The sequence below is a fragment of the Vollenhovia emeryi genome, unplaced genomic scaffold (genome assembly GCF_000949405.1).
Source record: "Vollenhovia emeryi isolate VEMERY1.0 unplaced genomic scaffold, V.emery_V1.0 DF939238.1, whole genome shotgun sequence".
Taxonomy (NCBI): domain Eukaryota; kingdom Metazoa; phylum Arthropoda; class Insecta; order Hymenoptera; family Formicidae; genus Vollenhovia; species Vollenhovia emeryi.
In genome coordinates, this window is record NW_011967128.1 from 491,322 (window position 1) to 503,743 (window position 12,422).

General features: G+C 43.1%; 2 protein-coding genes across 2 annotated transcripts in view; one reads left to right on the forward strand and one right to left on the reverse strand.

The window, feature by feature from the left end:
• Positions 1 to 12,422, forward strand: part of LOC105560199 (fat-like cadherin-related tumor suppressor homolog) — a 79,239-nt gene that overhangs the window by 18,444 nt on the left and 48,373 nt on the right. Inside the window, exon 3 of the mRNA XM_012009084.1 lies at positions 5,906 to 5,967. Coding sequence (XP_011864474.1) covers positions 5,906 to 5,967 — 62 coding nt within the window. The remainder of the gene's footprint in view (positions 1 to 5,905; positions 5,968 to 12,422) is intronic.
• LOC105560197 (dehydrodolichyl diphosphate syntase complex subunit DHDDS-like) lies at positions 510 to 3,252 on the reverse strand. Its single transcript, XM_012009081.1, has 5 exons — positions 2,462 to 3,252; positions 2,237 to 2,398; positions 1,642 to 1,790; positions 1,287 to 1,471; positions 510 to 1,201 (listed from the first exon to the last, which is right to left on the reverse strand). The coding sequence occupies exons 1-5, from the start codon at positions 2,656 to 2,658 to the stop codon at positions 956 to 958; spliced, it is 939 nt and encodes a 312-aa protein (XP_011864471.1). The 5' UTR covers positions 2,659 to 3,252; the 3' UTR covers positions 510 to 955.

Below are 12,422 nucleotides of genomic sequence, written 5' to 3' on the forward strand. Positions count from 1 at the left end.
CATGCAAGAACAATATTGTGTACTTGGAACTATATATACACCACAATAAAGACACGGCTCACGGTTTGAACATTTCTTTGAAACGAATTAAATGTATTTGACTAATTATGTATACAAATAATTTAGCACATGAAATAAAAAATTATTATTCACATAAATTTATTAAATTGTAAATGTGTTGTTTAAAGCCAACGGCACACGATACTACATTTCCTACTGGATTGCTTACGAGAGCCAATCAGGATTTAGCTTTAAGTCACCTGATCTAAAACTCTGAATCCTTATTGGATCTCGTAAGCAATCCAGTAAGAAAAATAGTATCGTGTGCCGTTGGCTTAAGTGAGATACAATTTGTTATAATTTTCCAGATTCTTACACTGAGAAAATGTCTGATTAAATATAATCGGATAATCCAATTACATAATAACAAACTGATATATTCGATTAAAAATATGATCGGTTTTGCGATCAAATTTTATTGGTAACTGCATTTCATCGGATGTATCCATAATTTAATAGAGAAAATTAACCATCGGAAACACTATTTCATTGTTTATTCGATGGAAATTTTTCTCACAATTAGTTTTGTTGATGCACAAAACATAGTACGAACAAATTAATTGCTGCAATAATTTGGTAAACATATATTCATGAATTAAGACTTACTGTCGCCAGTACATAATTAACCGATGTAGGAAAATTGATAAACGACGCAACTGGCAATTATAATTAGAGAAAATTTGCGAAAAATATATTCACGAGATAAAATAAAACCCGTGACAAAACTAATCAATTACATTGTAACGGAGTAATTAGCAGTAAATGCATTCTTATCATATCTCACTGATACTTATATTTACTGGACTTACTGCTTTGAGCTAACTGTCCATTACAATATAATTGATTAGTTTTGACTCTGGTTTTATTCTATCTTGTGAATATATAGTTTATGTTTCTAGGACTGAACGGCTGATTGATCAGGTAGATCAGATACATACATATTATATATCGCGATATCGCGTTCGCGTTGTAATTTATCAAGAAACGTAGATACCCTGTTGTTACGCACGATTGGTTTAGTTTTCTTATTTTTTTGCAACTCAGGATAGCATCTTTGATAATTAAAGATTGCACCAAGAAAATTCCATATACTAAATTCAGGCCACATTACATCGGTGAAGTAGATGTAGGTGTCAGCAATCTAAAAAAAAAATTGGATAAATTACCGCCTCGACGAATTATAGGAGAAGTATATTCAAGCTACAAGAATGAAATAGTCTTCTTACTTGCCACATGAGGAAATCGCTAAGTCGAGTCTCTCCAGAAGTACGAATTAATAAATCCGGATTTGGAGATCTGTTAAAGTACAAACAGTCACTCACCAGGTCTTCATCAACATCTTCTGGCAGAATTTCAGCACGCTTTACACCTCTTCCTATATCCTTAATTGCACTAGTAACTTCATCCCTTGCTGCAGATATTAAAAAATATAAAACTTATGTTTTTTAATCATAATATTATATATACACGCATTACACTCTTTCTGTATATTATACATGTATTATATATAATTTTATGTGTGCTTTGTATAAAAAATAAGCAGCTGCGAATGTAGATGTGACTTACGATGATCACACTTACATGTATAAGGAAGAGCAATATTTAAAATTACGTTGTTATTATCCTTAGTGATTACAATAGTTTCGGCAATTAACTTGCATAAATCTTTTGGGAGCAAGGACAAATTGCCAATCACACGAATGCAAAGTCCAGCCTCGTGCAGTTTTTCCCTGAAAATTGTTGTACGTGTTCTATATAGCTGAACTGGCTGCGCTGGTTCAGAGTTTATCTTTCTCCTTCTAACACAGGGGAGGAAAAATTGAACTCTGAAATAGCGCAGCCAGCTCAGCTATAAAGAACAGTCAATTCTATATCTTACACCCTAGTGAAAATGCTAAAAGTGAACGGTTTTGTCTCTTTCCAAGACGGTTAGAGAGACGAAGCTACTCACTTTTTAGCATTTCCACTACAGTGTAAGATACAGAATTGTATGACAGATTCAAGATCTCGCAAACCGCTGCAACGCGACGACCAATTGAAAATGCCGAGTGTCCCAGTGAGAAATGATTTGTCGATCGATGTCAAAACGATGTCGAATCGACATCGATACCGTCAAATTGGCGTCGATTCGACATCGTTTCGACATCGATCGACGAATCATTTCTCACTGGGGTACCTCTCGTCCAAGAGACGCCTGAACTTCTGCTTTACAAGCTTCATGAATTCGTTGACTTCCTCCTCGGTACGTTGAAAATTTTCTATACTAAAAGCATACACCGTGACCTCCGTAATGCCGAGGACCGTGCACAAATTTACCATCTCGATCAATTTATCCAACCTATCGTAAATAAAACACGAGATATAAGACGAGAACAACGGGCAACTCTTCGAACACGCTTACCCTCTCGAGTGTCCCTCCCCCTTTGCCAAATTCCTTGTATTCGCATAACGTCTGTTCCCATCCATGATTAATGCCACGTGTCTAGGTATCTGGCCAGTCTTGACAATCCTTAAAATCAGGGATTCAAACCACCTGAGGATGTAGTTAAACATCCACATCATACCTGAACTCTTACGTGCGAGCGCGTCAAGGTACATGCTTCCAACCGAGCCCTTGTCGAGAGCGTTTCTATCTGAATGGCTATCCCGTAGTCAGTACTCGTCGGCGAACATGCCTACGTGCAGCGCTCGCGCTCAAAAACAATTTTTTGTTACCGTGGTAAGCCAATCGTGGTTCACTCCAAATATTTTGCTGCTGTAACTATAGATTTATAAGCCACAGCAAACGAGTCGCTGTCGCACCTAATACAACAGGCACAGCGGCAAAGTATTTAGTTGTCACAAATGTATATTAACTGTTCATATCTTGCAACTGAAGTTTAGTCGCCACATGCAGTTTTTAGCTACGGTAATTACCTTATCTTTCCGTGTGTTAACACCATAGTGACGATATGACCTTCCAGTCATGGCCTAACCTTTACGCGGCAGTAAAACTGAAACAAGACTATTTGCGACATGGCTTCCACTCCGCGATAGTGTTAATTATTTGACTTATCTACGAATTTCGAGGCTATGCAGTAACAGGTTGTCGCCGAAGTGCCCTCGATGCCTCCTGCTGACGCAATGCCAAGCGATGGCTGTGTTCTCTAGAAGTTAACGCTTAATAAGCGCTTTATGCTGATTGGATAGATCTAGAAGAATAGCTCTATTTCAGCACAGATCTGAAAGTATAATCCAATGAACGCAAAGCGCTTAGCAAGCGCTAACTTCTGCTGGACACAGGCGATGTCTACTCATGTGACTGCTTCTTTTAGGGCCAGTTTCACAAACGTCAGTTAACTGTTAACCAGAGTTCAGTCAACTTCCTATCCTTTTCTATTTTGTTATCTAAGAAGAGACAGAGAATCAATTAACCTTCGGTTAGCAGCTAACCGAAGTTTGTGAAACTGGCCCTTACTCATCTAGCACGTGCCGGATCAGCCGGACGAAGCTACCGCAGGAATTCGCGATATTTCCCTCGCAGTGTCAAGCACGAATGTCCGCCGATCGCCGGTAGAGATCCTTTGATCAGAGTTACAAAATAACGTTTAAGGGTACTATTACATTTGTCGTACGACAAATTTTTCAAGCGTGTCGATTGGCCGCTGAATAGTAAGTTTCTAGATACTCGAGAATTTTACTATCCTTCAGCCAATCAATACGCTTAAAAACTTTGTCGTACGACAAATGTAATACCAGCAGCCATTGGACTCACAATCAGTGGCGGAAAATTTAACATCCAAAGCACGAGATTTCGAACAAAAGAAATAAATGATACAAATAAACAAGGAATAAATTTTAATTTATCGCTTATATGCTATGCGTCGCCATAGTTTTACTATTAAAATAACGTCTTTTCAAATCTTTGGTTCTTTTTACATGTTATTTTACATCTAAACATAGCATATCTACGAAAAATTTTGACTTTTAAATTGTGACAACTTGGAATGAAATCGCGCTCAATATTAGAAATGAATAATTTTTCGAATTGTGTTTTTATATTATGTAATACTATATTATTTGTTTGTTTTTGATATTGTCGAAATATATATTTCATTTTTTAAAAACTATTAAATGACGCCCGATTTACAAAAAAAATAAAATATTTTTCTTAAAACATCTTATTCCAACTAATTTATCATATATTAAATTTTCGCCCTTGGTTGCTCTTTGCATATAAGCGCCTCCCTAGAAGCACAATTCCTTGGCTGTACATTAGTTATGTTGGCAGTGAATTGGCCAATATTTCTCCAATATAACACCAACATTGGTCCTAAAATAAATGCAAATGTACTACTGATATTGTACCTAGATGATTATTTAGTATTGGATTGATTGTATTAGCAAGATTGCCCAATAAAATTGTAATATTGAGTATAGAATAAATGCTAATGTAACGCCGATGTTACGTATCAATAATTGCACGGTACTGTGTTTACATAGAATTAAAGTGCATTGCACAAATATGAGGCCCTCCACCACCCCCGCCAATTTCGATCGGCGGTCCTCTTTTCTTTACAATAATCAAACTAAAAAACAAAAAATTTATCATTATTATATTTTCATCACAATTTATTTTATAATATATTTCAATATATTTTTTTTTTCGTTTTTGATATAAAGTCGACCAGCATAGTGTAGATTTTGCCGCGTACTTTAATTCCGTAAAAGAGTTTTGCATCTCAGTAAACCCAATCGAAAGATTACTTCGGACAGAGAATATCGATAAAACAGACGGCTTTAGGATCCCCTTAATTACTGGATCGTTTCTGCGATCTCTCGTTCCCGTGGCCGCCACAGCGCGAGCCTCCCCCGCGACGCAACGGTTCAACACGAAAACGTGGAACTAGTTCGCCTTAACGACGACGTGCCCCCGTACCGTATCAGTTGCACGAGTTCGGATTCACGCCACGCTAATCATAACGGGGCCGCGGAGCGAAAGTTACGAGAGTAAGGCAAGGCGCTTGCCTTGTCGGCGCGGCGAATCGGAGCTCCGAGCGGAACGACAACGGCTTCCCCGTAACTCGATTAGTGGAGCTCGTGGTGTAATATAAAATCTGAGCCGTCGTACACACACCACACCGATGTCACCGGAAGCCGTAAGACCAGTAAAAAGAAGGATGACTGGCTTTATACAGCGCAGCCGCGCGTTAAAGGGCTTCCTTTTTTTTTTAGCGGTGTTGCTTTGTCGAAGCGTCACGCTTCTCCCTTGCCAGGTCGCGTGTGCGCGATGCTTATTGAAAACGTTTCTCTACATCCGCACGCTCTCATTAATTATTTTACATACGGACCATTTTGCCAAACTTACAAGACGTCGCCCGCGTCTTGGTTTTCCTTTGAATCTCCGCGAAGTGGCACGCCAGAGGAGTCTCTTCTCCCTTTCGCGCCAGTGGCCTGGCGCGTCCGCGAATTTTTTGTCCAATCGAGTTTCCGAGCGGAGTCCGCGCCCGGAATGATGAAAGGGATTCCGCGGGACCGTAAAATAAAGCTCGATATCGCGGCTGAAAGGGACGGAGAGGGGCGGGAGTACTCGCGCCGTACGGCAAAATCTGTACGCTATAATTTCGTCGGGCACGTTCCATCGGACCGATCTTTGTCTCGGTAAATGGAGGCCCTACCGTTCGCCCGCAATTCGAGGGTCAGGCCGCGCCCTCGTCCTTCACCCGCGCGGGATTTTATCGAGGGTGGGCCATCGCGTAAAGTGCCCGGTTTTCCGTCCTGCCGCGAAGGACGTCGTCCTCGATCATCGTTATTTATCAACCGAGTCGAACCAGCCCGCTAATCCCCGCGGCGTTTTGTGTTGCAGGTCTCATCAGCACCAGCGGCAGGAAGCTCGATCGCGAGAATCAGGCGGAGCACGTGTTAGAGGTGAGTCAAATAATCGAGCTTTCTCTCCCGTGATCTTCCACGGCGACGTAATCGCGAGTGAGTCTGAAGCGGGAATAAACTTGGAGGCGACAGTACGGATTCTGTCGCGCGTCGCAGTCGGCGATGTTTAGACGATGTAATCAGTTTCGGAATCATCGCAGCAAATCGCGCTCCTTAATGGCGCGCCCACGCTAACAGCTGATAGACGGATTAATGCCGCGTCCTTTCTCGTTTCGCTCGTCCATTCGTTTCCCATTCGCCCACTCGTTCCTCGACGATACTATCGATGAAGTTCTCGAACCGTCGCCCTTGCCTTCTCCCTTTACTCCGACTGCTCGTCGGCACTCCCTCGATATTGTCGGAGTGGAAATGAGGAAGAAAATCGCATCCTCCGCGAGATTGAAAAGTAAAATGAGGAAAATCTGCTGCCTCTGACGATAAAAGCGAGAAGGCTAACTTGAGGGTAGCACGGCGAGAAAAGGGGTAATATGAACGGCGGGCGAGAGGCCGAGAAACGAATGGACGACTTGGGACAACGATGGGAAGAAGGACGGGTGGAAGCGTCAAGGGGGAGGTCGGGAAGAGGGGAGGCTTCGGATAGAACAACGCTGAAAAGGATACAATGGTTCTAAGAAGAAGAAGAAGAAGAAGAAGAAGAAGAAGAGTCGTAGGGTGAGACGCCGGGGAGGCAAGACATTTCTCTGGGGAAGGTCGGCGGAGCCTCCCGGGGAATTTCTACCTGCATCGGGATTAAAGAAGGAGCTCGCGATAGTCTCACGTCGTGTACGGACGGTAGACACTGGAATTTCGCCGGGGCGATAAAAGCAGGGAAAGAGGCGATACCAATTTCGCCAAGAGGCTTCCACGTAGAATACGATTGATAGGGTATAGCCTAACTTTATCCCCTACGAAACACGCCCTTTTAAGAATTTCGATATAGCTAATAGACTTCTAGCTTTTCCCCCAAAGTGCCGGAGTGCCTGAGACGTTTCGGAGGGAGTTTGTGCCGATTCGGTGTACAGCGAGTCGAAAAGTCTTTCTCTATAGATAAGAATGAGCAAAGTATCGCGTGTAACAATGTCGTAAATTCCAAAAATTCAAACGCAGTTGCGCCTCGATCGCAAAAGTTACCGTGCTCGCTTATTGTTCCGATTCTATTGCGGTTCTCCTACAAACTTGCGCCGGCATTTCTTGACACCGCTTGGGCGTTGTTGCGCGTCCAAGGAAGTTTTGCAAGTAAAATCGCAGATAATTCTTCGTTTCGTTTTTGGAAAAAAAATCTCCCATTAACTCGAACTTCGGCTTTTCCTCGAAATATTAAAAGACGATAACTTGCCGGTTACCTGCCCCGTCGTTAAAATTTCGTAGGAATCGCAGTGCGGCGTAGATCGCCGTAGCGTTCGCGAAGTAATGTTCATGTGACGCCGTAAGTTCTCGGACAAATGTAGAGCGGTTTGTAGATTTTATCTTTACGCGTATTTCGAAACGCGCTCAAAGATGGATTCCTACGTTATTCATGGCAATTTAAACCGCTCCGATACTACGATATCGCATCGGGTAATGTCGGGGGAAAAAACACACACGCGCGGGACATTACGGCGGCAAAGTATTTCGTAATTAACACAAGCATACGCTCGCTCCAAATTAAATTGCATGTTATTGGTTTTAATGACCGTACTTTCATTCGTTCGCATGTCGCGCGCAGTTTAAATTTCCAGCGCGTCCCGTCGACAAATCTAATTAAGTGCACTCTGTAACAGAATAGGATATCAAATCGCATCGTCATTTTGCACTTTAAACCGTACATCAATATTTGCCGCTAATAGGCACTGTTTGGCGGCGTTATTTATCTCTAGGCGGACACACAATATTTGAACTCTTTTGCTCCGGAAATAATATTTTCCGGAACGTACGCAACGAGCGCGGACTGGAAGACCCTTGGCAGTATTTAAGTTCGCCCCGTGTGGGTCTGATTTCGTTAGATATCATTACGGGAATTCTCCGACGGATCCCCGCGCCGCGACCAGGAAATCACTTTAAGAGGCTTTGATCCTCCGATGCGGGTTGTTAACAGCGTGTTTGTGTTCGTAACCGAGTTAAATGAGTCCCGGCTCTAGAAACAAGAGTTCGTGAAAACGATCGCCTCCCCTGTGGCCCCCGCCTTCTTGCGGGGAAAACTTGGACAATTTTGCAAAGTCTCCCCGCCACGAATAATTAATGAGTGCACAGAGCTTTCTTTCAGCGTAAGCCTCGCCGATCACCCCCTTGGTTATCAATCACGCGGATTAAATCGCTCGTTATTTCGGCTCATTATATTCCTCGAGCGAAGGACTATGAAGCTCTTAACGTCGACAAACGGTAAAAAGTCTTCGAATGCACTCTCAAAGTTTACATAAAATTATGCCGTCGCGCGAGAGCAGCTATAAGACGAGAGCTTTCATTTCTCTGTTCGGTATTCCACGTATCGAGCTTTTATTTAAAAAAAAGAGCGATGTACATTCGTCCTTCTGTATTAGTTAAAAATCCATTTTATTTTCAGATAGCGTAGTCCGCAGAGTCCTATCGTGCCGTAACCGTAGCGTAACTAGCCGAACATTGGCGAAATTGATATCGGTTGAAACAGCGATATTGGCAGCACGCTCATCTAAACGGGGCGCATATCCTGCAGACTCCGCGTGGGTCGTTAGACGTTCTTTTTACGGGCGCATCCGCTCGCTCGCCAAACTCGTTTATCTGTCATCGATATACCGCTTACAGTGTACAGCCCGATGTCAAAGGGCGAGGTGGCCGGCCGGTATTTCGGCGCGAGAGGTCAGCCGAGGTTGCGCGACCCGCTCGACCGGGGCGACCGTGTCCCTCTTTTTCATAATTCCACGCATAATTTACGAGTCCCGGGTGTATCTCCGCGGCTGGTGGCTACGCCACGGCGAGAAACCGTTTCTCCACCAACCGAGAGCGCGCGTATCTCTCGCCACCAGGCGCGCCTTTTTGCATACCGTAATACGCGGAAGCGCCCGATGAATCTGAAATATTGACAATACCGCCTCGCTTTCGACGGCGCGTGCGACGACAGTGGATCGTTCGGCGGATGGTGGTGTGTTCGATCGGACGGATTCGAGTGAATCGAGTTAAAGTTGTGTCGCGAAATGGAGATCCAACAAACCATAATGTAACTGTTACATAAATTCGGGAGCATATAAAGATGACAATGTTATATTTCACGGTTACACGTATATAATTTATAATAGTTCTTTAAAATGTTACGTAACTCACCCATGATTGAAAATACATAATATAAACGTGACAAGTGTAATCTTTGAGAAATACAGGGTGTCCGACACAAGAGGACCCATATGAAAAATGATGGTAGACTGGGTCAGATTAAGAAGAAAAGTCATGTACCGTTTTTTAAAATTTCCAACAGTTATCGAATAATTTATCGAAACGTCTGAGCGATTGAGCGCGTAGCAAGCGGTAGGCTGGGCTCGGAAGGCGTGTAGATAGCTTTGTATACCCGATCTCCTAGCAACGGAGCGACGCGCGACGAAACTCCGCCCCGGGGAAAAACAGCGAGCAATGTACTTACGTCCCGTGTTGCTCAACGCTCGCGCCCGCCCCTCGCATGCCTTCCGAGTCCGGCCCACCGCTCTCTACGCGCTCATTCGCTCAGACGTTTAAATAAGTTATTCGATAACTACTGCGAATTTTGTAAAATGGTGTGTGACTTTTCATCTCAGTCTGACCCAATTTATCACCATTTTTCGTAGGGGTCCTCTTGTGTCAGACACCCTGTATAATAAATGTTACATTATTAATACTCAGCGACGATTGCGCGTTAGACTTTCTCGAAATTGAAAATCATCCTGCCGTAGTATAAAGAAGCGAACCGGGGAGAAATCTGATCGAAGTCGCCACAAATAAATCGCAATCCGATCCTCGCTGGCAAAGAATTGAAGTACTTGAATATACTTGATTAAATATTTTGTAACTGCAAAAGGATACATGAGATAGCGCAAGTGCAATTGTTCTTATCTCTCTCGTTGGGTGTCTTTATATATGAGATACGACTATGTTGCAGTAATATATCATTTGAAGTGTAGCTGATAGGTATACATGATACATTCAGAGTTGCTGACATAGAGCCATATCTACTATGTATCATTTAGGTTACAAGTAACATTACCTGTAATATAGTTGACACTCGTGTTACGTAACATTTATATCTTTACGAAAAAGGGAGACGGCAGAGATGTTTTATATAAAGAAATTAAACGGCACTTTATAAACTTTCAGAAAGACACACGGAATTTTAACGCGATGTATGACGGTTTAATAAATATTCTATACATCTCGATTTATTTTATTTTATTATTTTGACGTATTTCAGTTATTTATTTCGATATTTTATTTATAGTTGTCTCATTAGTTTTTCTTTTCTGTTTCAAATTTGACTTTGGTTACAAATCTATTTAATATTGGCTCCGTTTTTATATTCATGTATTTTATTTATTTCTCGTTGTATACACCGTGTTTCTCTCTCCTATGTAACGTCTTTGACCGTAGTCCTACTGTGGCTGTAACATAGTTTCTCTGATATCCAGAGACGGATGACGAGGTTTTTAATATCAAAATTTTGTCGAATTAATATGTAAGTATGGTTTTTCACTCTGTCTTGACAATCGCTCTGTTATACAAACGGCTTAAAGATGCAATGTTTCTCCGAAAATTGTAGGCATATTTTATTTCCTTGAAAAGGACGGTAATTCGGATGGTCGAAACGTTGGAATGAGTTATTAAATAAACTACTTGGCCAGTTTTAGTTATTAATTTAGTTAAGTCGTCAAGTAATGCTATTATTTATATCTATGTTATATGCTCTAGTTTGCTGGGGAGGGAAGGGAACGATGAAAAATCGCAAATATGTGACGAACGACTTTACTGACGTGGCCATCGCCACCTTTCGGTCAGGCTTTCGATCCCCTTCTGTTTTCAGGTGCCCTTTAGACACTCCTCCTATTCAAAGTGAGTCGGAAAGTTGCTTACCGCCGTAGAACAGGCTCTCCAGCCGCTGCTTCAAGTATCTGCTCGAGCATATTTCATCGAAATTTATGATCGACCGGGCGTACTCGAATGCCAATCGATAATCCGGGAAGCACGTAAGAATCAATTTTCACTCGACGCGACAATTTTCGATCGTCACTTTCGCGGACGGCAAATTTTTCAATTAATTCGTCAGCCCGCCTGGGTAATCCCGAGATGAGAAATCGAGAGAGTCTCGCGAGTATTTTAAAAACGCGCTAGATTAATTGCCCGGAATCTCTATTTGGCCATGCAAATTTCTTGCCGCGCTCAAGTAACTTCTAAACGAGATATTTTTACTCGGGCACAAGTGTCAAACAGTAAATTGCTTTCGAGGTACTAAATGACCGCAATTTCGTTTTTCACGATCGCGGCTCGCCGGCCGCGCAGACTCGGCACTCGTTTAAAAGCAACGAACAGATCGATTAATTGTAAGTTCGCTTAGCCGCATCTGCTCGAAGGTATTCCGCGATCGATAGCGTCGCGTGTTCGTGCGTGCGCTCCGGCTCGCCCCGCCCGTCGCCGAAAGCTTTTTGCTCCGTGGTCCTCCTAATAGACGTGATTTTTCACGCTCTTGCCCGACCGCGACGTCGAAAAAATATACCGCCTTTACCGAGAGACACGCGGACATATTTCAGGCCTCGACGCCGCGCGCGATCGCTCGTTTTCGACGTGCGCCGCGTATATTAATAAGGGCGATTCGAACGGAGGCCCTGGCGCTATCCCTCACGGGGTTTCCCCCGCAGACTCGCGGCGGCGGCGGCGGCTGCGCTTCCGCTTCAGCACGACGCGTAATACGCGCTGATTGCCGACAACGGCACGTCGCGAGGCGAAGACGAATGTCGCGCTCGCTCGGCGCCTTCCGCGGATGATTAATGCCGAAACGCGCGATTCAGCCCGCATAGAATCTAATTATCCCTGCTTGCGCTCGACACATTGAGTGCGTTCCGGCAAGACACTGCTACCGTAACGCTACAGCTTCTTTGCTACAATTGTAGCTGCGCCATACTTACGTTAGCCTGCATAACCTCAAAATTGTATTTTAATTGTAAGAGTCGCGTTTACCAATTAATGGAAACTAATAGAATGGAAAATATTGAAGATTGGTTCGCGAATGACATACCCAGTGAGAAATGATTCGTCGATCGACGTCGAAGCGATGTCGAATCGACATCGACACCGTCGAATTGACGTCGATTCGACATCATTTCGACGTCGATAGACGAATCATTTCTCACTGGGTATTGTTCGATGATTCATCAGATGAGAGCAAGAATGAAGAAGAAGTTCCGCTACAGTTGTAGTTACAGTGAAAGTTTCGCCGAAACGCACTCGTGGGTCAGCTTTTTTGCTGAAATTGTAGCAGCGCCATACTT

What these genes read in the sequence shown, in the direction of transcription:
- LOC105560197 (XM_012009081.1), bottom strand. Translation starts at nt 2,658, where the DNA reads ATGTACCTTGACGCGCTCGCACGTAAGAGTTCAGGTATGATGTGGATG. An exon ending in TATTGCTCTTCCTTATACAT is followed by an intron (nt 1,472 to 1,641) that starts GTAAGTGTGATC and finishes TAATATCTGCAG; the next exon opens with CAAGGGATGAAGTTACTAGT. An exon ending in GCGATTTCCTCATGTGGCAA is followed by an intron (nt 1,202 to 1,286) that starts GTAAGAAGACTA and finishes TTTTTTTTTTAG; the next exon opens with ATTGCTGACACCTACATCTA.